The sequence below is a fragment of the Dasypus novemcinctus genome, chromosome 13 (assembly GCF_030445035.2).
Source record: "Dasypus novemcinctus isolate mDasNov1 chromosome 13, mDasNov1.1.hap2, whole genome shotgun sequence".
Taxonomy (NCBI): domain Eukaryota; kingdom Metazoa; phylum Chordata; class Mammalia; order Cingulata; family Dasypodidae; genus Dasypus; species Dasypus novemcinctus.
The window spans coordinates 39,384,428-39,411,628 of NC_080685.1; the positions used below are offsets into that span (position 1 = coordinate 39,384,428).

Genomic DNA, 27,201 nt, shown 5'->3' on the forward strand with positions numbered 1-27,201 from the left:
GAATGGGACCTCATAGTTTTTGAATGTAATATTTTTAAAAAATGAATAAAAAAATTTAAAAAAAAAGCGACAATTTGATCTTAGTGAGCTCATGTTTGACTGGCTTGATTGGTTGTTTAGGTTACTTTAGAGACAAGGGAATTAGCCATCATGTCAATCACAGCTATTAAAACCTATGGGATTTTGTCAGATACTGAATATTCCCTCAGTCTCTCCTATGGCTGCTTGATGTGCATGTTCAGCCCTGTTAAGGAAAGGAGCATATGGTTTACAAGCCTTGCATTATCCTAGCTCTTTCAAGTTGGAAATAAGTAACTTTCTTCAAAAACTCTTGATGTAAAGGAGAAATGTGAACAGACCCTTTCCAACAATAGCCAAATTGAATTCAAGCATTTACTAAGATAGTAATACACCAGCTGAACGCAACTCGGGAGCTCATTTTCCCATAACATTATAAAAGGCTGTTGTTTAATTAAGAAAATAAAAAGCTTATGGGTTCCCTTGTCCTTAGTTCTCCTTTTCTGCCTATTCCACTTTCACAAGGCTGATGGCTTTTAAATATTAAAACCATTTTAAAAAGCATTACTTCCCCACTTCCCCCATTACACACTATCACTGCCCAAAGAACAAAAAGTGCCTGCGCTATTCCCGCATTTGGGCTCAGTCTCGATTTTCCAGAATTAATGAGGTTCGGATTTGGGATATTTGCTGGGACTTGGGCCATTCTGGTAAAACTTAAAACCGACATAAACATCTTTCCTTTCCCCAAAAACAAAACAAAAATCAAAAGCGATGCTGCTGCTGCTGCTGCTGCTGCTATCCAGTAGCAGCCGGGCTCAGAATTTGACTGTACAAGAGAACACAGGCACTGAGCTTAGGGCCGGGACGAAGTTCCCAGGGTCGCGCCGCAGGGCGCGGGCAGCCGGGGCGCGGCGCTCCGCGGACTTTCACCTGCTCGGCGGGCAGCACCAGCCGCGCGGCCAACGCGGGCAGCGCGGGCACCTCCGGGCGCGCGGGGGCGGCCTCGGCAGCGGGCGGGGCCTCGGCGCCCGCAGGAGGAGCCCGCCCGGGCCCGCCCCGCAGGAGGAGTCGCTTGCTGGCGGCTGCTCTGGCGTCTTCGTGACAGGCGCCCCGCTCCGCTGCCGCCTCCACTTCTACCTCCACCTCCACCGCCGCCTTTTCTTCTCCCGGGCGGCCCGTACCTCTGCTCCCGGGCCGGCGCCGCGCCCAGTCCTCCCTCGGGCCGCGGCCTCGCGCCCGCCGCTCCCCTCCCCCGGCCGGGGCGCCGCGCCGCCCGCTCCCGCCGCCGCCTCCCCCGCCTCCCGCTTCGCCGGCAGGAATTGCGCGGCCACAGCGCGGCTCGCGTCGCCCGCGTCCGCGCCTCCGGCTGGCGCTTGGCCCTCGGCGCCGACCTGGGTCTCCGCTCCTTCGGCCGCTTTGCCGCCAGGACGAGCCTAGCCCCGCGTCCTCTGCTCGAGCCCCTTCCACGCGCCGCGCGCCCTGCTCCCGCCTCCCCTCCCCGGGGTCTGTCCAGCCCCTTCCTGCAGCTGCTGCTGCCGCCGCCGCTGAAGGAGAGGGTCCACCTCGGGTCACCATGCCCAGCAAAACCAAGTACAACCTTGTGGACGATGGGCACGACCTGCGGATCCCCTTGCACAACGAGGACGCCTTCCAGCACGGCATCTGCTTTGAAGCCAAGGTGAGGGGGGCACGGGCCGAGTACTGACCAGGCGGGGACCCCTATCCTGGAGGAAGAGCTGGTGGCTTGAGCTGATAAGGGGGCATGTCAGTTAGGGAGGGTGACTCCCCCTCCTCAACGTGAATCCGCGGGCTCCTGCCCAGAACTGCTAAGGAGCAACTACAAAGTTTGAGCGTTGTTGCTTCACCCTCCTCCTACCTGCAGACTCCCCCATCCTTACCCGCCTAAGGAAGGGATTGAGTTACTTCTCTGTCTCTCCTTCCGAGGAGAAGCCGGTGGGTGAGCGCAGCCAGGACACCTGGTCCTTGAGAATCGGTTTAGGGAAGCTCTGGTGTTATTTACCCTCTGGACTCCCATGGGAGAGGTGCTTTCAGGAAGATCTCTTCAAGAGGGAATGGCCGCTTCCTGATTGAGGCAAAGCCTTTTTCCTCATCAGAGTAGAGGGGCGCTTCTGTAGATACAGGTAGCCAGGTCCAGACGTCAGAGTCACTTTCTAAATGCTTGATTTATCCCGATTCCTTTGAAGTGCCAGTCATCCAAGCATGGGGAGGGAGTGAAAGCTGCCCGTTTGCTAGTTTTGTGGCCTAAGTTTCAGCGGCTAAGAGGGAATTTAGCAAGGATAAGTGGGATTTTCAGGGCTCAGACCAGAGCCCAGGTCCGGTCTACCTGTGGGGGGAGGAGTGGAGGTGGCGGCCTCTGTACTGGACCGTCAGGTGTAAATAAGGCGCCACCGCTGTGACCCACCCCCACCCCCGCCCCGTGAAGAAGTCTGGTATTTGAAATTCCAGCTGGGGTTCCAGTGGGCGGTCACCAGGGAAGGCTGCCCCTCTTTGGACGTGTTTTTGCTCTTCCTTCGTGCCAGTTGACCCCTTGCGAATAAAAAGACCCAGGGACTCAGCACCTACTGCGTGCCTGTCTGATAAGTGAAGGAAGGTGTCGCTCCTCCAAGTAGGTTGTGTCTTGCTGGTTTTAAAACTTAGTACTTTTGGCATGAAGACAATTTTTACTCCTTCGCCACCGTGTACAGGCAGGATGTTAGCATCTCGCAAGGATTATTCCTTCAGGTGTCTCTATTTCCTTCAATTCAAGAAACATTTTTCCATGTCTTATATGTACCTGAAGCTGTCAGTTATCTTGATTATTTTTCTTCTCATAAATATGTGTGAGTTGGTGAATCTTACTTTTGAATAACCTTCCACCACCCATATTTACTAGAGCTAGGAGCACCCCCCCTCCCCCACATTGGGCACAGCATGGAACTCGGAGCTGAATTGCTGGATATGGTTGGCATCAGAGTGGGGCTGCAGCTGCGATGTTATCTTGCTTTTCTGAATAGATCTGGTTGGCCTAAGATGGGATGTTTGGGTTAATTTTCATCCAAGCCTGTTGATTTGTTGAGCAAATTTTTAAACTTTAAGGTAGAAGTTTTCATCAGGCTCATGACTTAATTTTCTTGGACATATATATGTGAGTGTGTGTGTGTATACTGGGAAATTGACTTTTATCTCGTTTGGTTCACCAGTGCTATTTTGCAAGAATGAGAGTAAGAAGGGAGAGCAGATTTAAAGGTTTTTAAGCTTTCATATTCTTTACTCAACAGTCCTCTGCATCTAGTCCTAGTTGGCGTTAGAAAACTGTGTGTAAGAATCACCTGGAAAGGGTATTAAAAATTCCCATTCTTGTCACCCCAAATTCTAATCTGGTAGATCTGGGGGCAGCCCAGGAATGTGCACCTTCTACAAGCATCCCAGGTTATGCAGTGCTGGTGATTGGGACCAGACTTTGAAAAATACTGAGCTTGCTCTGTCTTACCCTCCCTTTCCCAGCACTGAGTGCAGTTTCTCTTCTAAGCGAATGCTGGGGGTTGCATGATATAGTTCCTTAGTAACTTTCCTGGATTTATAGACAGTGGTGTTTGTTAAGAGGGGCAGAGCCACAGTTGGCCCAAGCTCTGTTCTCGATGCATCTAAGACAGATGGAACCAAGGATTCTGGTCTGAGAATGATGAGGTAGGAAAGAAAGGACAGGAGGGGAGCAGTGGTGGAGGTGGTGAGGTTTTCTTGGGGAAAGTTAGTCTCTGAGGACTGGGTCTTAACTCCTAGCTCTTTGAAATCAATGCTGGACACCGGCATATTCAACCCACCACTTAAGTGGAGGTGAAAGCAAAAGTTTTACTGATCTGTGTGCACCTGACAGATGCCTTCTCTGGTTTCCACATGTGCATGTCCATGGGTTGCACAATCGCTGTGATTTTAGGGTTAAATTCAAACCACACTCTTTCCCTTGTTTTGGAAAAGCACAGACTGTAAAATGCAAATGTATTAAATCGCTGCCTTGTCAGGTACCCTTGGAAAGTGAGCTGAGATCTTTCTCTTCCAAAGACCAGCATTTTTTTTTTCAGAATTAACACCTGATGGATGGAGTGACTCTTTGGATGTATGCCATACTCATTTTCATGGTTTTGCCAAGATTGAAAGGGCTAGGGTTGAAGGGCACCTGGTTGCAGAGGTTCTAAGCAGTTAAAAACACACACATGTGCACTTAATTATCAAGCAGAATCCTAGAAGATTTTCACCTGGAATACCTCATTTAATTCTCACTATGAGTCTCTTTGTGACTATTTTATAAATGAGGAAATAGCCCAGGGACGTCGTTGCCTGCCTTAGTGCACATAGCTGTATATGACAATTCCAGGTGTCAGACTCTGGGAACTTTGACTGCAGACTCCCAAATCCAGTGCTTATTCATTAATAAATTAGTGTGGAGTATCCTCTTGGTGCTGGGTAGTGGTCTGACTCACGACTCACCGTGGGGCATCTTCAGGTTGCTGGCTCTAGGGCTCCAATGTAGGCAGTTTTCCAAGCTTTTAATGCTGGGCTGTCTCCAGATTTCATCTTAGATGGAGAGCGGCTCATGAGGGATGACTGATGACTGCTTTCTGCCTTCAGCATGGGCACCTGGCTCACGGAAGGTGCTGGGGGTGGGGGGTGAAATCTCATCTTGAAAGCTTTTGACCTCTCAGTACCTGCCTCTCCCTCCCAGTATGCCTTCCTGCTGGCAGGACCATCATCTGAGCTTCTCTACTTGCTTAATGAGAAGGAAAGAACAGGAGGCAGTAGGACTTCTAGTGATAACCTTGCGAAGGATAAGAGTAATAATGTAGTTATGTCTTATGTTTGTAGGTAACTTATGATTTGCTTTGGACTTTCACATACAAAGAAGTTTTCTCGTGTTGAAATTAGAACGTAAGTATTATCTCCATCTTTCAGATGAAAAAACTGGGGATCAGAGAGATGAACTTGTCCAGAGTCATGAGCTGATAAGTGTCAAGTGAGGAGTCTAGGTAGTATTTATTGAGCACTTACTACAAGCCATGCAGCATTGTAGGTGCTATCTCATTTAATCCTCACCCTCCAGGGCCTTTGACTCCTGGTCCATGATGCTTTCCCTCATCTGAATCTCACCTGATGCTGAAGTAACTGCTGCTTCCCTTGTATTCCTAGTGCTCATTGCCAGGAGTGCTCACTGATAGCTGCATGCATCATATGGACTGTCAGAAATGGAAAGTACCTTAGTTTACCTGGCACACCGCCCTCATTACAGATGAGGAAATGGAGGTCATGAAGAGGAAGACACTAACCCGGGGTCATGTAGATAACGCCAGCACCAGGGCTAATCCCTAGTTACCTGGCTTTAAATTGTTTTTGGTTATCTATGGCTGTGTAACAAGCTACCTCAAAACTTGGTGGCTTAAAACAACAGCTGTTTCACTTGCAGGGCTTGACCGGGCTGTTCTGTCGCTCGGGGTAGTTTGGCTGGCGTCATTCACTTGGCTGCATTCAGCTGTGACTGGGCTAGGCTAGAAGGTCCCGGAAGGCTTCCTGCCTTCGTGCCTTGGTGCTCCTCCCTCCCTGTGGCTGTTCTCTTCATGGGCTAGCTTGGGTTTCCTCACAGCATGGTGGCCTTGGGGTAGTGGGACTTGGTATTGGGTGGCTGGCGTTCAAGAGGGAGTGTTCTGAGCTGTGAAGGCAGAAGCTGCACGTTTTTGAAGGTCTGGCCTTGGAAGTTACACAGGGTCACCACGACTGCTGCCATTCTGTTGGTCACCACAGGTCATAGGCTGGCTCAGATTCAAAAGGAGGAGAAATAGACTCCACCTCTTGATGGGACCATGAAGGTCACATTGCAAGATGGTGAGAGGCCATGCCGAAGACTTCTTTGGATCAGTCTACCACAGAGTACTGTGTTCTCTCTCCTCTGCATAATATGCCTTTTCTGCCTTGTCTCTCACTTCTCTGTGTTCCCCCTTTAGCATCAGGTACCCGGCTGGCAATAAAAATTATTTGGCTGATGGAATAAATTGCAAATTGTAGAAAATCTGAAAGCGGTAAAAATACTGTCCTGTTGCTGACTGGTTTTGTGGTTTGTGAAGGCCACCTTTCCTTCCTTGCTGAATGGCTTCCCTGGTTGACGGTGTCCATGACGTGGAGCTTAGAGATTCTAGGAACTCTCCACGGCAGGCTGCCATGGGGGCCTCTTGAGCACACTGTTGTGAGAGGTTCAACACACTGGGACAGCTTTATCCTTCGGGAAGCAGGGAAGGAGAAAGGAGCAGACCTTCCCCTCCCTGCTGGAGAGCACTTAGAAATAAGAGTACAGGTTCTGTCTCATTATTTACTGGGGGTGGGGACCTCCAGATAGGATGCTGTACACATTGGCTCACTACGAACAGGGTGTCCCTGACTCACCTGAGCCTGCGATGCACCGTGAAGAGCTCTCAGAACCAACTCCGCTGTATCCTGGGCATTGTTCACCTCCCCCTCTACCCCCTGCCCCCAGACCAAGGGTCCAGTCTTCCAGGATTCTGGGCCAGTAGTAATTTAGATGGAGGGCCTGGTGTCATCATTAAAGAGGAGGTTTATTACTTTCTTAACTATCCGGAAGCTTTTTTTTTAATTTAAAGATTTATTTATTATTTATTTTTCCCCCCTCCCCTCCTCCTGCCCTGCTGTTTTGCTGTCTGTATTGTCTTTTCTTCTCATTTTCTCTCCTCTAGGATTCACCAGGATTTGATCCTGGAGACCTCTGATGTGGAGAGAGGTTCCCTGTCAGTTGTGTCACCTCAGTTCCTGGTCTCTGCCTCACTTCACCTTTTTAAAAAAATTTTTAAATTATTTATTTTATTTTTTTATTAATTTTTAAAAAATATTACATTCAAAAAATATGAGGTCCCCATTCACCCCCACCACCCCCAACCCACCACTCCCCCCACAGCCACACTCTTCCCCATCATCATGACACATCCATTGCATTTGGTAAGTACATCTCTGGGCATCGCTGCACCTCATGGTCATTGGTCCATGGGCTATGGCCCATACTCTCCCACGTTCCATCCAGTGGGCCCTGGGAGGATCTACAATGTCCGGTAATTGTCCCTGAAGCAGCACCCAGGACAACTCCAGTCCCGAAAATGCCTCCACATCTCATCTCTTCCTCCCATTCCCTGTACCCAGCAGCCACCATGGCCACTTTTTCCACACCAGTGCCACATTTTCTCAATTACTAACCACAATAGTTCATGATTAGAATATCAGTAAGTCCACTCTAATTCTTACTGTATTCCTCCTTCCTGTGGACCTTGGATTGGTTGTGTCCATTCCAGATCTATGTCAAGAGGGGGCTTAGATTCCACATGGATACTGGATGCAATCCTCCTGCTTTCACTTGTAGGCACTCGAGGCTCCATGGTGTGGTGGTTGACATTCTTCAACTCCATGTTAGCTGAGTGGGGTAAGTCCAATAAATCAGAGTGTAGGAGCTGAAGTCTGTTGAGGCTCAGGGCCTGGCTATCATATTGTCAGTCCAGGGATTCAGATCCCCTAGATATATCTTAAACCCCAGTATCAACTACAATTCCAGTAAAGTAACAGGGAAGGCTTGTGAAAAGAGGTCACATCTGAGTCCAGCTCCATCACGCAGAGACACCAACTCCAACGAAGGGCCAACTGACATGGTAGTGAACTCCATCTGCCATGACCATAAAACCTGTGGGTCTCTTTAGCCCTCAGAAGAACCAATACCTGAGGTTGTATCTGTTTTATCTGTCTCTGAGACTCTGCTCAGGTATGCATAGGGGCAATCCTTCTGACAACCTCCAGACTCTTTTTTAGAGACTCATAGCCATATAAACTCATTTGTCCTTTCCATTTCTCCCTTAATTTAGGTCAAAAAGCATTTTTAACTCCTGTTATTATATGTAAACAGGGATATTCTGCTGGTCCGCGTTGAACCTTTTATTCAAGGTCATTTTCTAGTTACGTCATCAGCTGGTACTTGGTAGTGATCCCTTGGTGCCAGGGAGGCTCATCCCCGGGTGTCATGTCCCATGCTGGGGGGAAGGCAGTGCATTTACATGCTGAGTTTGGCTTTGAGACCTGCCACATTTGAGTAACAGGGAGGCTGTCAGGAGGGAACCTTTAGGCACAGTGCTGCTCTAGGCCTTGTTCTTATTTCAGGTGTATAGGCTCACAAGCATAGTCATTAGTGTCAGGGACTCACTGTTGGACCCTCATTCCTTCCTGGTCTTTGCCGTTGTACCTGGGGGACTGCCGCTGCTCCCCTAGGGACCATGACAGAGTCCCCCCAGCCAGGAACCCAGCACCCCCCCAGCTGTTGTTTGTAATTGTTTCCACTATGAGTATATCCAGACATTTCCATGCACCCCAGACACATGCCCTGTATAACTCCCTGTCAACCCTATGTCCCCTGTCAATAACATCCCATACCAGTATTCCTCCACTGCCATTGTTGAACCACTGTGTGATCCAAAACTTCCTGAAAAGTGAAGCCCAATATAATGCCAGGTTCCCTTAATAGTAAAATGGAATATAGTGATGAGTTTAAAGGTTAGATATCAGATACATATTGATTTGGAAAAATTCTACATCCTATCTTTTTCTTTTCTTTTTTCCTAATTACTGAGCTTCTCTTCACAAGAGCCACAGATCACAGTAATTCATATATACACTTTACAGTACTCCCACATATCCAATATAAAGTCTTTTCCCTTCCACAGCAATAGTCTTTTAACATATTCATACCATATTTACTGAAACTGATGTACAGATATTGAGACAACGTCTTTCAAACAAGGTAACATTTGTGTTTACATTGTGGTTTATACTTTAGGCTATACAATTTTCTAAATTTTTAGTTATCCTATGTTTTACATTATGATTTACATTATTAGTCTGTCGGCCCCTATATGTTTTTGGTGTAATATTACATGTTTTATATCTATCCTCGTGTACTCTTGTGAAACACTTCTATTGCCCTCACAGTTACTTTGGTTCCATCTGTTCAATATCTATTTCCCCCTCCCCTTGGGGCCACAATGACAGTCGATCTTCATTTCTTGAGGAGCCATGTTCAGAGATACTTGCAACAGTGTTGAAGGCTTGACTTGCTCAACTGCCCTAATGCCCTGGGAGCCACCATTTCTCTTGAGAAATAGAGTTCCCTCTATTTGATGGCATTAGTCCTCCCCAGGATGTGGGTATACCTTCACTCTCATTATATGGGTCTTTACCCGATGGTATAATCCACTCTGGCAAAAGGAGCATTCACATATTCCCTAGGAGTCTGTCCTACATCAGATTATCCCCTTTAAGTATCTTAAACAGGTAACTTTCCTAATTATATTTTGAAAAGGTTTTCTCCGTGCTATATTCTCAACCAACACCTGATATTCTCCTGTGTTTGTATGTTGCCCCACCCTCCCCCCAATTTCTTGGGCAATATTACCCATCTGCCCATCCCTAGCCCCCTCAAGCCCACAAAGCCCCACCCAAAGGTAACCCTATGCCCCCATTTTATCCCTTCCTTGTACGCATACTTACCTCCACCTTATCATAGATTTCCCCCATGTAGATGTCAGCTTATATCCTTCCTCTACTGCCCCCCCCACCGATTTCCTGTAATTCTATCTTCCAGTCTCTAGCTCTCTGTGCCTCACTTCACCTTGACTCTCGCCTTGTCTCTCTTTTGATGCATCATCATCTTGCTGTGTAACTCACTTGCGTGGGCAGTGGCTTACCATGCAGGCACTGTGCTCACCATGCAGGCACTCGCACAGGCACTGGATCACCATGCGGGCACTCACGTGGGCACTGGCTTGCCATGTGGGCTTTCTGTTCTTTTTCACCAGGAGACCCCAGGGATTGAACCCAGGTCCTCCCATATGGTAGGTGGATGCTCTACCACTTAAGCCACATCTGGTTCCCTATCCAGAAGCTTTTGACATACATTGTTCTGCCTGGACCACTTTTGAGGGACCATGAGTCCCATGGATACAACATTCCCTCTTTGAAATGGTACCTCTTTTTATTTGTCCTTATCTTGCTCTTGGGTGCCACAGGCTGTTCCTCCACAGTTGATATTTTGGAATTTGATGGACAAATCTATTTCTGCCCTAGCTATACAGTTCATCTTCATTCAGTCGTGTCTACTTTGTCCAAATGTCCCAGTATTTTCAGTGGTCACAATCATGTAACCACACATCATGATGACCTTTGCCAGTCATCCAAATCCATGGTTCTAGTCAGACTTGCTGTTTATTATTGTTACTAAAAATAAGGGCTACTTCCAAGATCTCAGACTTCACAATGCTTTCTTTGAACGTAATCACCTGCCACCTCACACCTTCACTTGCCTTAAGGCTGCACTTGGCTCCTCAGCCACCTTCCTGCTGTCCTGATCCTGCTCCCTTGAGTAGCCCAGGGTCACCCTGCAAACCTTTACTTCCCTCCTACTTCCTTGCTCTCCACTGCAAACTTGGTTTCTCCCACTTGCCTCCTCCTTCCCTCTTTTTGGTAAAGAAGTATCCCTCTTTTTAATTTTATTATTTTTTAATAGCTTTAGTGATATATAATTCACCTTCCATACAACCTATCTATTTAAAGTGTACAATTCACCGCTTTTTAGTGTATTCACAGATCTGTACATCCATCACCATAGTCAATTTTTAGAACATTTTCATCACCTCAGAAAGAAAGCCCATACCCTACAGGTTTCACCTCCCATCCCTTAATCCCCTCAGCCCCAAGCAACCACAAATCTACCTTCTGTTTTGATGGATTTGCCTATTTTGGTCATTTCATATAAATGGGATCATGTAATTTGTAATCTTTTGTGCTGGCTTCTTTCACTTAGTATAGTGCTTTCAAGGTTCACCCATGTTGTAGCTTGTATCAGTATTTCATTCATTTTTTTGTATGACAATTACTACATTTTGTTTAACTCTTCATCAGTTGATGGATATTTGGGTCATTACCACCTTTTGGCTTTTCTGAGTAATGCTGTGAGCATTTGTGTCCATGTGTTTGGATGGACATTTGTTTTCATTTTTCTTGGATAGATACCTAGGAGTGGAATTGCTGGATCATATGATAACTCTAGTTTGAGGAACTGCCCCAATGTTTTTCAAAGCAGCTGCACCATTTTATATTCACACCAGTAGCCTGTGAGGGTTCCTCCTTCTCTATTTCCTCACCAACACTTGTTATTTTTGACTTTTTGATGATAACCATCCTAGTGGGTGTAAAGTGGTAGCTCATTGTGGTTTTTATATGCGTTTGCCTCATGATTAATGATGTTGAATATCTTTTTCATGTGTTTATTTGCTTCTTTGAAGCAATATCTGTTCACCTCCTTTGTGCATTTTAAAATTTGCTTATTTGTCTTTTTGGTAAGAGTTCTTTAGATATTCTAGATACAAGTCCCTTATCAGATATATGATTTGCAAATATTTTCTCCCATTCTGAGGGTTGACTCTTCATCTTCTTGATAGTGTCCTTTGAAGCACAAAAGTTTATGTCCTTTTTCTTTTTCTCTTCTTTTTTTTTTTTTAAATCCTCCTTCTTCTGCTCTCCCTCTTGGATCTTTGTTCTGTTAACTGTTCTCTTTGCATTGTCATATTTTCCTCCCTATTGGCTCACTCCTCTTTGCTCAGGAATATGCTCCAGCCTTCCCTGTGTTCTAAATCTCTTCTCTTGGCCTCTTTCTTTGATTGGTTGAGTGTACATTTTGTCTTTCTCTTCCTTTCAGTGCTAAACCTCAGGAGAGAGTGGTCTGTCCCCTGTAGTTTCTCAGTCATCATTCTCTCGCTGGCCTGTGTCCTCCTGACTTCTGTCTTGACTACTGCTTTCACCCTTCTCTGCCCTCATCCTTTTTGATTTTTCTTCCGGAGCAGCCCGTCCTTCTTGCAGTACCTCCCTTGGCCTCTGGCCTCCTGTCAGTCGGCCCCTCTGACCATACTTCCTCTCCTTGCTGGCTGCTCCTTCTCCTCCCTTTGCCCTCTTATGCGAGCCCTCCTCCCTCTCCTTTGGATTCCACTACTCCCACCTCTTTTGTATGGCTCTGGGATCTCTAGCTCTAGCCCACACCCGAGATCTTTATTTGACCTGGTTGCAGATGTGTTGCTGACCTCATCACTCAACAAGCTTGAAATTCAATTCTCCCTGCTGACCTCCTCCTCCTTGTAATGACCCCCCCATCCTCTCAGGCACCCAGGCCTGGCACTTTGGAGTCCGGCTTGAGTGCTTTCCTTTACCATCTTACTCATTGGCTCTGCACTGAACTCCTGTGGCCAGCCTCTCCTCTCCTCCCTCCTCCGTATCCAGTCAGTTGCAGAATCCTCTTGAATTTTCTGTGACATTCATCCACATGCCCTGGCTGTTCCGTTTCTTCTCGCCTCAGCCTGGTTCACGTCCTTACCACCTCCTCGCGTCAGGGCAGTTTCAGTAACTTCTGATGCCTCCAGTCCTTCAGTGTTTCTCTGATCTCCTTCATCTTGTAAACTTTTGTTCTGTTAATTTTCCTGAAATTTAGTTTGTCATCCTCCCTCTCAAAAACATTTGGTTTCTAAGCTGTCAACATCACATCCACAGTTCTTGGCATGATAGTCAAGGCTCCCTGAGTTCTGTTTCTGAACAATTCCCTTTAATCACCCTACGTTCCAATGCAACTGGAGCACTCACCAGTCCCTAATCACCCCCTAAGATTTCCCACCCATTTCTTAGGCCCAGTTCAAATGTCAGTCAGTAAAGTGGCTGTGACCCATTCATGTTGAAGGGCCTGCCAAACCCTGCTTTGGATTAGAGTTGCTTGTCCATGGCTGATATTCAGCTCTCTGCTTGTCCTGGAGTCTGGGGCACTCTGCCTCTCGTGTCTTCTGAGTGTGGTACCTTGCATCCAGGAGATGTATTTCGCATGAATGAAGGCAGTTTCTAAGATGCTCCCTGAAGGACTGCCAGGGGTTTCCTGGGTCTCCCAGGATGGGAGGGAGATGCTCAGCTAGATCTAGTCCCCTCCTGACTGCTTCTTGCTTTAGGCCTGCCACTCCTGGTCCCCAGCAGTCTGATGGACTTCCCTTACGTGGCTGCTTTCTAGTATCCCCCCTCCCAGAGTGCCACTTACTGCTTCCTTCCAAAGGAAGTGCTGAGTAAGCATTTTTCTCTGAATTAAATGAAATTCCAGTGATGAACTCCCCTGCAACCCAGAGAGCAATGGATTTAGAATCTTTTCATGTAGAACATATCATATGACCAACTTCAGGATTAGGTAGTTGTTATTTATTATTAAAAACATGTTTTAGTCTGCTGTGTTCTCATTAATGAATTAGGGCCTTACTTTTTTAAAAAATTTGCTGTTTTGTAATTTTTATGACATGAATTTGGTTGCCAGCATAGCATAGCATGGACTTGGGATCCAGACTGTGTTTGGGTTCGAATCCTGGTGCAGTCTCTCACTTGTTGTGTGATCTTTACAAGTGACTTAACATCTCACCTTCAGTATCCTCATCTGCAAAAGGGAATACAAATATCACACACCTTGCAGGGTTAAAAGAGAGGATTAAATGAGTTGTACATGTAAATGCCTAGCACAGTGCCAGGCACAGAGTCAGCTCAGATACTGGCTGCTGTTTTTATTTTGTTGTCAGTAAGTCCTACAAACAGCAATTTGACTTTCATCTGTGCTTGGTTTTAATATACGGGACAGTCGTGCACTGTTCTTTTGACAATCAGAGGCCTGGTAGTGTATTATCTTCATTTTATATGCCTGCTGAAAAAAAAACCTAGCAGCAGCATTATTCTGATTCCTTAAGTTGCAAATCAGACAGCATGACTACTTCATGGGCTTAAAATAGCTGTCGTCCTCTTTGTGAAGGAATCAAAAGGGGTTAACTAGGTTCTGGTGCATTCTACCATCACATTTGTTCCAGCCTTTTAATCCTTGTTAGGATTAAAAATCCCAGAATCTTGTTTCATATGGTATATTGTCTGTCTTCACTTGTCTTTCTCTGAATTTCCTGGATAAGTATTTCTTGAAGTAGAGGTAATCTATGTAGCATCATGGGATTAATTAATATTTGTGATGCTTACATTTCCCTTTTCAAATGTTGTATTCAGCATCATATTAAGCATGGGAGCAGGGGGTTTTAACAGGTATATAAGATGGCACTCCAGCAAGTTCTGTGCACAGAGTGTTGGAACAGTGCTTCCTACACCCCCACCACCTGTATGTAACCAAGTTGATTTTCTGCAGCATTTCAGCAGGAATTGTGTGTCTTATACCCACATGGCCTGTCCATGAGACCTGAACATAGTGGTTACCCTCCTTTATTCTTGAAGCTACAATACTTTCCAGGGGAGCTTGTTTAAATGAGCTGTTTTATGTGTTGAATGAGACCTGGGTCTCCCTAGCAAGAGGCTTATGGGATTAGGAGGGTAGGAAAGAGGGGAGAACTGACATCCAGTGCACCCAGAATTCAGAACACCTTACAGTGTGTGTGTGGGGATTGAGGGGCTGGGGATAGTGAAAAGGAGAGGTGGGGAGGGAGCCGGTTAGAAGTGCTGTTTGCATGCTTGCAGAATTGTCACCTGTCCTATGTTTCATGCTGCTCATTCTTGCTAGTTCATGTATACATTTATCTCCCTATCTAGGCTGCAAGCTGCTCAAGGACCCAGGGGACTCCCCACTCATCTCTCTACCTGCCTTGGTGCTGGCCGAGGAAAGCTAGCATAGTAATCACTATCTTTTAAAAATCACTTACTATGTTCCAGGCACTGTGCCAGGCTCTTTTTATGAAATGATTAATCTTCCCAACTACTATGTAAGTTAAGGTACTATAATTATCCTAGTTTTCCAGATGTGGAAGCCAAGGCATAGAGAGGCAGAGTAACTTGCTTATAGTCCACAACTACTAATGAACAGATTCTGGAGTTAAACCCAGGGAGTGTACCTCAGAGCTGTGCTATATACATCTTTTAAAATACCAAAGGCTAGTGCTTACCAAGCACTCAGCATGTTCTAGATATTGTTCTTTTTTTTTTTTTAAAGATTTTTTTTTTTTTAAATTTCTCTCCCCTTCACCCCCCCCCCCCCAGTTGTCTGTTCTCTGTGTCCATTTGCTGCGTGTTCTTTTTGTCCGCTTCTGTTGTTGTCAGAGGCAGGGGAATCTGTTTCTTTTTGTTGCATCATCTTGCTGCGTCAGCTCTCCGTGTGTGCGGCGCCATTCCTGGGCAGGCTGCACTTTGTTTCGCGCTGGGTGGCTCCCCTTATGGGGTGCACTCCTTGCGCGTGGGGCTCCCCTACGTGGGGGACACCCCTGCGTGGTAGGGTACTCCTTGCGCGCATCAGCACTGCATGTGGGTCAACTCACACAGGTCAAGGAGGCCCAGGGTTTGAAACGTGGACCTCCCATGTGGTAGACGGACGCCCTAACCACTGGGCCAAGTCCGCTTCCGTAGATATTGTTCTAATACTTTGAATACATTAACTAATCTTTACAGTGGCCCCCAGAAGGGTAAGTGTTATTGTCCCATTTTGGAGATGAGGAAACTGAAGCACATCTTCCGGTTGGTTTGAACAGGCAAATGGCCTCTCGAAAGCCGTCGTCTTAGCCCTTCCCATGGAGGTTATGCCTTCCGCCAGGGATTGTTGCCTGTGACCAGGTGGGCATTGAACCCAGTCTGCTGTTTGCCAGTGGACAACAGGCTGCTGAAGAGACACCTCTGGTGCCATGTTGAAGGTCTTTAGTACAGACATGGGGCACTTAATGAGTAAGCGGAAGAGCTGGAAAAGGGGCAGGAGAGGCATTCTGGAAGGCCCTTCCTTCCTGGAGAGTGTTATTCCTTGCTGTCTTCACTTCCTGTCTAACTGCGGGGGTGGCGGTCCACCCCCTGTGCCCCGCACAGCCTGTTTCCTCACCCTCCTCCTTGCCCTTCCCTGGTCCATTTCTGAGGACTAGTTTTCTTTGCTCAGAGGCCCCAGGATTCCTCCAGTGGATGTGTAAATGCTGAAAGACTTCCAGCTGAGTAGATGTTGTTTTTTGGGTTGGAAATCTCAACCCCCAACACAAGATGGAAAAGCTCCTCTAGTGTGTCTTTTTTTTTTTTTTTTTTTTTTAATCTTGAGTGTAAACTCTTCCCACCTGGTCTTTTGGATGGGAAGAGGTGCTCATGTGGAAGCATTTTTCTTTTTCTGCCAAGAGGAAGATTAATGTATCTTGTTGGTCCGGTGACAGGTAACATACTATCTTGCTGCCTTGCTGTTTCCCATAAATACACACAACCTGTACCATAACTACATTTTTATACTGGGTGCTCAGTATGTGGGGATTTTCTTAAATTTGGAAGCCCAGGTTAAACATATTACGTATTCTGGACATACCACATCCAGAGTATGATTGAAACCTGTTTCGTTAAGGGCACTTAAATGCAGCGCCTTCTTCCTTTGGGAAATGGGAATCACCTGTAAATTCCTTCGGGTTAGTTAGAGCAGCTGTCCTCAAGCTTTGGTATATATCAGAATCACCTGGAGACTGAAAAAAAGGTCAGGTTTGTTGAATTAGCATAGGGCCTGGGTCTCTGTGTCTTTTGAGTTTTCCAGGTGATTCTAATAGACACTTTAGTTTGAGAACCACAGGGTTAGAGCATTAGTTTTCAAAATTATCTGCTCATTGGAATCTCTGGGGAGTTAAAACTCCTGCCTGGGTACTCCCAGAGATTGATTTTAATTGGTATGGGGTGTAGCCTGGTGTTCTAGTTTGCTAAAGCTGCTCAAAGTACATAACATAAAATGGGTTGGCTTTTAACAGTGGGCATTTATTATATTACAAGCCTACAGTTTTGAGGCAGAAAAAAACTGTCCAAATCAAGGCGTCTTCAGGCAAAGCTTTCTCCCTGAAGACTGGTTGCTGGTGATCCTGGATTCCTCTCATATGGCAAGTCACACAGAAGCACCTGCTGGTCTTTCTTTCCTCTTCCAGGCTTTGTTGCTTTCAGCTTCTTGCTTCTGTGGCCTACTCTCTTTGTCTGAATTCCATTCTTTTACAGAGGACTCCAGTAAGAGGTTAAGACCCACCCTGAATGATGTGGGCCACAAAAAAACTTACGATCCTCCTCACCAAAAGACCCTACTTAAAATGAGTTCATACCTAAGGAATAGATTAAGAACTTAATTTTCTGGGGGTACATTCAGCTTCAGACCATCCCAGCTGACTCTTGGGATTCTTTCTCTTTGCTGAGACTTTCCATTTTTTATTTGTTCCAAAAGTCACATTCATAATTACTTGTTGAAGCATTTCTATGGTGACTGGTTTAAAATCCTGGTGAGATAATTTTAACATCTCTGTCGTCTTGGTGGCGACATCTGTTGATTATGTTTTCTCATTCAAGTTGAGCTTTTCCTGGTTCTTCTTCTTATGAGTAATTTTGATTGAAACCTGGACTTTTTTGGGTATTATGGTTTGAGACTCTGGATTTTATTTAAATACTCTGTTTTAGTAGAACTCCTCTACCACGGTGCTGGTGGGCGTAGGGGGACGCTGTCCTGTTCCTGCCAGGTGGGGCCGGGAGTCCAGGGTTCCCACTAGGCCTCAGCTGGCATCACCCTGGCTGGAAGGTGCCCCGTTACTGCTCGCCCTGTGGCTTCACTGTGCCCCCATTACCTGGGGCTGTGGTGAAAGTCCCGATTCTCCACTAGGCCTTTTCTGACACCAGTGGCATGTGGGATAGCTTCTTACCCCCTGGTGAGGGTGGAAGTCTAGGTTCACTTGCTCCTTGCTGGCTTGCATGGGGGTGGGGCTCAGTTTCCATCTGAAAGCTTTTGATCTTGCTAGGCTGCCCCTTTCCTGGTCTTCTGGCTGGAGAGAGCAGGCTTTCTTGGAAATTTTTTGTTTGGGGTTTTTTGGGTGCCAGCTTCTCTAGCACCCAAGTCTGAGATATATGAAGGGGAAAAATCCAGGGAACTCACTGCCATGTCATTTCTTGGGTGCTAAGGTCCCTAGCTTGTCTTTCATCTTCTTTCTACCTTTTCAGAGTCATATATATCTATACACACATTTTATTTATGTATATATAAATATCTAGAATATATGTAAATATCTATAATTTTTGGTTATTCTTAGCAAGAGGAATAGGTAATAGTACGGCTCTTTCTGCAATACAGCAAGAGTATGTCTATTGCATTTTTCTGGAAATGGAAATTTTCCCTGCACTGGAATTTTTTGAAAGCTTCGCAGGTAATTCTAAGGGGCAGCCACATTTGAGAATCACTTGCTTAGAGCATTAGAGCGGGGGAGGGGCAGTTTTGGTGGGCAGACCTCCCCTAGTGGGGGTCTTTCACTTCTATCGCTTTCCTCCTGTAGACTTTTGGTATTTTTTTAAAGATTTTTTTCCTCTGAGTCTGACTCCGGTTTGCTGAGTACAAGTGTAGAAATGAGTTTAGTTATGTAGGAGGTATTTATTTTGCCCCTGTACTGTATTTAGGGCAGAGGGCTTGTTGAAAGTCAGAAAGATGAGACAAGATGATGTTTTGAAGGAAATCAGCCTGGCTGGAAGGAGATTTATACATGGGAAAAATACATGACAATAGTATTATGTAGTAAACACAGACTATGTGCTGGGCATTCTGCTAGATGTTTCTAATTTGATCCTCCCAATAGTGCTGCAAGATAGATGCTATTATCCCCATTTTATAGTTGTGGCTTCTCAGAGCCTCAGATTAAATGACTTGTCCACAGTCCCTCCTTAATCTAGTTTGGGGACAAAGTCAGGCCAACATTTAGTGCTGGCATGAGGCCTTGCTTTTCGTACACAAAGATGTTCCACTGGGCTTTCTTCTGCAGAGCTTGCCCTTGAGGGTACTGCTGGGATGGGCTAGAGTGCAACCATTCACATACTTCCCTGGCCCCAGGGCAGTTTGTAGAGACCACTGCTCTTAGTGGCTTAGTCTGTGACTTTGGAAGGTGTCTCATGGGGGTGGGAAATGATGGTTTTGGGGATTAAAAAAATCACTGTAGCAACTCTGTGCAGAGCGGATTGGAGGGGTGATAATAGACATGGACCTCTTCCTGTAGCTCAGGCAAGAGAAGGTAGTGACGGGAGCTAGGGCACATGTTTTATTTAGGAGTTGCCAAGAGGTATATGGCTTGCTCCTTTGATTTGGAGAGACCACATGTATAAGTAAAGAAGGCAATGGGCAGACTTTTAGGTCAGTGGAAAGATGGTGGTAGGAGTAAGGGAGAGGAGGGCTTGTATATGGGGTTTTGTATTTTTAAGTAGGGGAGGAGATAATAAAACCAGAGATAAAGGTAGAAACTTTGATTGCCAGGCCTGGGAGACTGAGGATGTGACTTAATCCTGTAAACGCTGAGGAACAAACGTGTGTTTGTAAGTGTTTGATATATACACATGGTCATGTATTAGGAAGAGTAAAGGGGTAAGAGCTGTTGAAAAGTTAGGAGAGAGCACTGAGAACTAGTGCTGAAGTCCAGGTATAAGGACCTGAAGCAAGGTGACAATAGTGGGGACAGAAATGAAGGGTTGGATGTAAGAGAAATAAAGAAATCTCTGACATGACAGCATGCTTTAAACACATATTGCAGGCTGTATTTGGGAAGGAGAATCAGAAGTAGTAAAGATTTTCTGTTATCAGAATTAATAGTCTTTGTTTTCAAGGAACTTACATCTAAGTGAGTTGCAGCTATACTGATGTCCTAATGTCCTGTTCTGATGTCCTTAAGTCCTGTTCTGATGTCCTAATGTCCTGTTCTGAGTTCCTGTCTTTTTAGAGCAGCCCTCATATCTTATACTAATGGAGTTCAGCAGGCATAATATTAGGCTGGTGCAGTTTAGCAATTAGTCTGTTTAAGTAAAATGATGAGACTGAAACTGTGTTCATATCAGCACTTCTGCATAAAGAGAAAAGGGCTGATGGGGACACGAGGGTCTATACATGCATAGCTTGTCAGGAGTTCAGAAGCTTAGCAAGCTGGAATTAGGAAGTCCCTCCTTCCCTTTCAACCTCTTGGACATGGCAGTTGCTAGAATACGAAAACTTCAGGCAGGGAGTCTGTAAGTCACTGATCACAAATCCATTATGAGTGTCTGCAGCAAATTAGATCCTTTGGGATATACTCTGTTGGCAAAGTTAGAAAGCAGCTTCCTTTTGTATCCTTAGGCTTTCCGTTAATACTTCCCTGGCAGTATTGCAATGTATTGCAATTATTTCTGTCTTCTATACCCTCCCCCACATCCAGTGGCTCCCCCTGGGCCTGTGAGGTCCTTAAACAAGCACTATGTCTGATGCACTTGGAATTTCCAGAACACAGGTCGGTGTCTGACGTGTAATAAGTGCACAGTTGATCTTGAATGAACAGATGAATGAAGTTGATGTCATAGGTATACATGGCTTTGCTCTACCCTTACTGGGTGTCTCTACCAGGAGTGGGAACCACAGCGTAGCTCTTATCCAGTGCAGTAATTCTGCTTCTCCTGCCTGGCCCAGTGGTCACTAAGTTGTCTTGATTCTATTTACTAAAACAGTTTTGTGGAGAGAATGTGGTGCTTAATGACTTTCTCCTACCAGCCATTCTCTTGGCAAGATGATAAGAGTCTTATGGCGAGAGTCTAACTTCTAGGGCCTTTTTAAGTTTTCTTCTATTGAAGGTGGTCTAGCTTATGGCTTGAAGCTGGCTTTGTAGTTGTAGGCCTAGGATGAATACAGCTACTTCTTACTCTTCTTATGAGACTTGGCTCATCAAATACTAGTTTCTCCTCTGCTCTCCCGACTATGTGTACATTCTTTTTCCTTAAATTGCCTTAGTACCATTCGGTTTATAATCTTAATGTTGTTTGTGTACTAGTCTTAGCATAGGCTCCATAAGGAGAGATGGTTGACCTTTAAGTTTGTATTTTTTGCAGTACTGGCAGAGGGCCTGGCACATAGTAGCTGCTCAGTAAGCATGGGAGGGTTTAATAGAATTCAGCCAAGGGTTTGGTTTGTCAGAGTAAGGATAGACATCCTTTGTGTCCTGTGGGTGTCACGTGCCTCATGACAGTGATGCCTTTTGGTGATTATTTCCTCTTTCCAGCAGGAGCTTGAAATAGTGTTTTCATTAGAAATATGTCTGAAGCATATACTTAAGGCTGCTGACTCACCTCTTCTAAGGGAGAAAATTTGATGTATTGGATATGCCATATGGAGGTGTGCAGTCTTATACACACACACATTCCAATTTAATCTTTATTCTTTTTTCACTTCACAAGAGTTTGTTTACTCTTTATTCAACAGGGAGGCTGTGGTCTGAGGAACTTGAATGTGGCCTGAACTGGTTGTGAAGCCAGTTCTACCCTTTATTAGAACAATAGCCTTGAACAAGTCACTTTCATCTCTTTGTACTCCAGTCCCCTTGTCTATAAAATAACAGATGATTTAACACTAAGTCTTCAGTGGCCTCTAAGGTCCATTTCAGTTTGAACACTCTGTGCTTCTGTGTCCTATTCTTCCCATGTACTCTGCAGACCATACCCCCTTTCCCCAGTGAAGTCACATCCCAATTACTTAATGTCCACAGACTGGTCAACAGACCAGTTACAGCAAACAGCCAGAACACAGTGAGACCGCATGGCCTCTTTGAGGCGCAGGAGGAGGGAACTTGTCATTTCTTACTTCCCTTAGCTGTTCATCAGTATGTTGCTCAAAGTCTTAGCAATTTTGCCCTATTGCAGCCCAAAGAGAAGAGTTTGGAAAAGCAGTGGAACCTTACAGGGTCCAATTCTGTAGAAAGGGAAAGGAAAGAAGACTGAGCTAAGATCTTGGATTTTGCATCAGTTTTTGCAGGAAGTGGTCTGTGCGTGTTAGCCAGCCCAAGGGGCTTGCGTCCGGGACTAGTGTCTTGGCCTGGGGATGGCATTTGTTGCCCACTGTTTAAGGGCTACCCCTTAGCCTTGCTGCCTCAGAAACTTAATTTTGTATTATAACAGTGCTTTGCAACCCAGCTGCACCTTAGGATCATTTGGGAAACTTAACACTGTATGGATGGCCACTCCCCATAGAGATTCTTATGTTATGTGTCTGGGTTGGGGTCCCACCATCGCTGTAGTTTTAAAGTTTTTTTTTTAAAGGTTTATTTATTTATTTCTCTCCCCTCCCCCCCCACCCTAGTTGTCTGTTCTGTGTGTCTATTTGCTGCGTTGTCTTCTTTGTCAGCTTCTGTTGTCAGTGGCATGGGAATCAGTGTTTCTTTTTGTTGTGTCATCTTGTTGTGTCAGCTCTCCGTGTGGGCAGTGCCATTCTCACTGTAGTTTTTGAAGGTCCTTGTGTGATTACAGTGTGCGGCCAGGAGAATTGGTGGCCTACACACAGAATAGGTCCATTGTTGAGCAGAGCTGGCTCAACAATGAGCTGAGATTTATTCAGCTAGAATGCCTTTTTATGGTTTTATAAGGAGTTACCTAATTGTTTCAGGAGCTGGATATACTTGTGGGTGTAAACCTAGCACTTCTCTCTCTGGAGGCACAAGAATGGGGGTTGAGAAGGGGACAGATCTCTACCAGCAGATTGTCTGGGAGTGTTTAATGGCAGCAGGTCAAGAGGTTTTGGGGTGTCCATCCACACAGTGGTTATGGTTTCCCCATTGAAGCTAGAATATTCCAAGTCTGTAGGTCAATGCGCTCTCCTTTCTACAATGTGTATTTGTCTGGACACCGCCAGCAATAGCCTTTATATTTCATGTGTGTGTGTGTGCATGCGCACGCACACACTCTAGGGTTGAGTATTGCCTTCTCTAATCATGTGATAACTTCTTACTTTATATTTATGGATATACACAGTCTGGTAATTGACATCTTTTGCTCTTTTCTTCCTCCTTTTCTGCTCTTTCTCGGCTCTCCCTCCGTTTCTCCTCTTCCCTTGTCCTTAAGTATTTTCTGCCTCAGACCAGGAGTCAACCATTTCTCCAGGAAGCCCTGATATCTTTTACTGAAGATGGTATTTCAAGGGCATGATCTGGACACTGGAGATACTAAGTTTTATTGGGGTGGCTGTTGTTTCTAGGCCTTTCTCAGTGGACAGAGCTGGGAAAGCATATAAATGGAGAGAGAAAGAGTGAGAATGAATGTAATAGGTAAGGGAGTACTTGTGAGTTCACACTATTAATTTCAATTCAAATTCCAGACTACAAGGTTTTTACTTAACCTTTTCTGTATTTCATGTCTTCCTTCTTTCACACCAAGAATCCTGGTTTTCAAGTGCACAGGGAATGACAGAATTGAATATCCTCTAATTACTCATTGGCTTTATCCCACAATACACAATCAGAAGCCTCAGGAAAAAAAATAGTAAAACCAAGACCAAGTATGATTACTGAAAATAGTTGGAAAAAATTTCTTTGCATATGCCATCCTTGTTCACCTATTTAAAAAAAATGATAGCACTATATCACTGTGGTAGGCTGAATAATGAACCTCCCAAAGATGCCCATGGCCTAATATCTATATCCTATGAGTGTTGCCTTATAGCAGAGACTTTGCAGATGTGATGAAGTTAAGGATTTGAGATGAGGACATAGATTATCCTGGATTATCTGAGTCGGCCCTAAATGCAATCACAAGTGTCTTTATAAAAGGACAGTGGAGGGAGATTATAAACTGCAGAGGAGGCAGGGTGACCACAGAGGTAGAGGTGGGAGTGATGCAGCCACAAGCCAAGGAAGCTGGCAGACACCAGAAGCAGAAGAGGTAAGAATGCGTTCTCCCCGTAGAGCCTCTGGTAGGGGGTGCAACCTGCCAAGACCTTGATTTTGGCCGTTGAAACTGATTTCAGACTTCTGGCTTCCAGAACTATGAGAGAATAAATTTCCCTTGTATTAAGTCACCATGTTGTGAAAAGCAACTAGCATATGAAACTAAATCAATCATTTAGCCATTATAGACTATAATCTCTTCCTCTTAACCCTCACTTATTCTTAGTTCCTTAATAATGATTTAATACTACCAACTCATATCCATGTTTCTAGTCACTTTGGTCATCTGAAGTTCATTCTCTTTTATCTTAGGAAGGGCTTATGGGAGCGATATTGTCTGAGCTTCTGAATATTGGTAACATTTTGCCCCTGTCCCTTATATGAAAGTCAGAATTTCTGGATATGAAATCCTTGGTTCACATTTTCTTTCTTTCTTTGAGATATTACTCCATCTTCTGGCATAAAACCTTGTCAGTCTGATGGTCTAATTTTCTTCCCTTAAAGTTCATGTACTTTTTTATTTACCATAGGTACCCAAGTGATGTTTTTTTTCTTTAAAGTCCAGAAATTTTACTAGAATATGTATTGGTGTGATGATTAAGTTCATGTGTCAACTTGTCCAGGTTATGGTGTTCAGTTGTTTGGTCAAGGAGCCACTGGCCTGATTGTTACTGTGAGGATGTTTTATGGATTTAAATCATCAGTCAATTGATTGCCTCTGTAACTGATTACATCCACAGTCAACAAAAGGAGATTGTCTTCAGCAATGAGAGAAGTCCCATGAAATCAGTTGACAGCCTTAAAGGGAGAACTGACGATTTCAGCAGTCAGAACGAATTTCTCTATTTCAGCCAGTCAGCCAGCTTTTCCTGGGGAATTTATCAAAACCTTCATCGAGTTTCCAGCTTGCCACCTGACCTAAGGAATTTAGACTTGCCAATCCCCACAGTCTTGTGGGCCAATTTCTATTATAAATCTCATAATATTTATATTATATATTTATCTTCTGTCAGTTCTGTTTTCCAGAAGAACCCTGACTAGTATACTTGGTGTTGGTTCTTCTAAGTCAGTATTCCCAATATTTTTTCAATATGAGCTTTCAAATCTGTTTCTTTTTCAGTAATATTTTCATGAAATACTGTTTTTAGAATCTCATTTCCCTGCTTTGGCTCTGTTCTCCAGGGTCCCCTCTTACACATATGCTGGTTCTTCTTTGCCTATTTTCAATATTTGTTACTGTCTTTATTTCCTTTTGATTTAAAAAAATTTCCTACTCTTTATCTATTTCATTTCAGGTATTTGTAGGTTTAGTTTTTCTTGTATCCCTTCTAGTTTAGTTTTCATTTCTAAAATGATTATTTTTAAACTTCTGATTCTTTCTTGAATTTTATCATTTAGTTTCTGAATTTATTGAATTCAGTTTTATGTTCTTTCATGTTTTGCATAATTAAACTTTTTTTAAAAGCTCATTTTGAAATAGTTATATTTTTATGTTTTTGAAAAAATATCTTTCTGGCTTGCTTTCATTGTCTCTATAAGTGATACTTTTCTGTTGTTAATTTTTTTGTAAACTTCATTTTCCTGAATTTTTAAAAGGAGGCTTGCTTGGTTCAATAGTTTTTCTAACTTCATAGGACTCCCTCTTGTTTTCATATAGAGTTAAACAGCATGGTAGCTTTGTTTCCCTCTCCCACGTTTATCTTTCCTTTGTCTCTGTTTGTCTCCTGCTCAGTTTTGATTCTCCTTAGTGTGGGGTCTTGTTCTGGTGAGTCAGTTCTGAGAGATCCTCAGGGGTAGAGGGTTCCAGTCCTTCAGCCCTCACCGTGGACCCTTGCACAGCCGGTTTCAGTTGCAGCTGTGCTCTTCAGTGAATGTCTGTTGGCACTTTTGGGGTTCTCTTCTCAGATTTGTCATGCCTTATTATTTCTATTTTCTCCTCCATAGACACCAATCAAAGGCTAGCTTGTCTTGTGGCTATTGGTGGTTTTTCCCCATCTTTTTGTATTTTGGGGTTTGTTGGGATAGCTTGTCACCAAATTTTGTTAAATATTGTCAATGAGTTTTAAATTTTGCTCTTATTTCCTCTTTCTGTCTTTATGAAGGATTGTGATTGTGGAAGATCCAGGATTTTGCTGCCACCATTGCTGTCATTTACCCAGAATCCAGGATATCATCTTTTTATTTTTACTGTAATAGAGCAAAATTGCTGACTGAGGTTTTTGAAAGATTTTTTTTCCCCCACGGAACAGCAAATGGTGTATTTGAGAACATAAGTAAGGAATAAATTCTGTTTCCATGTAGTTGACCTTTGAGCAACATATTGACGAACAGCTAAGGGAAGTAAGAGATGACAAGTTCCTTCCTCCTACCCTCAGAGAGGGCATGTTCCACAGCCCAGGACCGTGCTGAGCACCGAGCAGCCTCGCTGTGTTCTGGATGTTTGCTGTAACTGATGTGTTGACTGGTCAGTGGGCATTAAGTGATTGGGATGTGATTCCACTGGGGAAAGAGGGGTATGGTCTGCAGAGTTATGGGAAGAATAGGATGCAGAAGCACAGTGTTTGAATTGGGAGGACCCTTAGAGGTCACCTAAGATTTAGGTTCTGTGAACTATGTTATTTTGCACAGGAGGGGACTGAAGTACAAAGAGATGAAAGTGACATTTTCAAGGCTGTTGATCCAATAAATAGTAGGATTAGCATTGCAACCAGTTCAGAACTCTTCCACACCACATTCCAGACTTGAGGACTGCGGTGTCTCTCTTTAGTAATGAGTGAACAGGCTATTGTAAAGTGAAGAGGCCTTTTGTGGAGTGAATGGGAGAGCATTCATTCTTTCTGTTTTAAGAAGTTCAGTATTTCAGCTAGTGGGTTTTCTTTAAAAAGAGACACATAGTTTGGCCTCTGTGTTTGTCTGTAGTAATTGAGGGGGGCAGTGAGTTTCAGCAGCAACATCACAGTGCTCATGGCAGAATTAAGAGCAGAACCTGGAAGCCTTCGTCAGTCCCACTGAAGTTTTCACTTCATCAGGTGGTGAATCTGGTTTTTGTTGCTGTTTCCAAGGAAAGAAAGTGCTTCCCTGAAGGCTCAGTGCTATTCATTGAATGATAGTTTACGACTGACTTAATGGACTGACATTTATTCATCTCAGGGTATGTTCTAACTTGATGTTCTTCCTTTGGCCAAGGAGATAATAATTCATAATTGTGTACCTAGTGCCTGGGGCATGATTAGTAAACAGTACACACACACACATGGAATGACTCTGTTGGGAGAAATGGGACTAATACATAAAAAGATGAATAAACCTGGATTCCGTGTATTGTTGAGTATTAAGTTACATGCCACAAATCCTGAGAAGGCGGTACAGTATAGGAAGCCTTCCTGGATGAAATGATAAGGAGGATTTGTTTACT

At 44.6% G+C, this 27,201-nt stretch overlaps 1 protein-coding gene across 9 annotated transcripts in view; it reads left to right on the forward strand.

Moving 5' to 3' along the window:
* Positions 1 to 1,079: 1,079 nt before the first annotated feature.
* The window catches only part of LOC101444905 (carboxyl-terminal PDZ ligand of neuronal nitric oxide synthase protein), a 301,310-nt gene continuing 275,188 nt past the window's right edge, over positions 1,080 to 27,201 (forward strand). For 4 of the 9 annotated variants that reach the window (XM_071207540.1, XM_071207541.1, XM_058310021.2 and 1 more), the window contains exon 1: positions 1,117 to 1,699. In XM_071207540.1, coding sequence (XP_071063641.1) covers positions 1,595 to 1,699 — 105 coding nt within the window. In that variant the 5' untranslated portion in view covers positions 1,117 to 1,594. Of the gene's footprint in view, positions 1,700 to 4,881; positions 4,945 to 27,201 lie in introns of all 9 variants that reach the window. The other 5 variants (XM_071207542.1, XM_058310023.2, XM_071207543.1 and 2 more) reach the window with 4 other exon arrangements.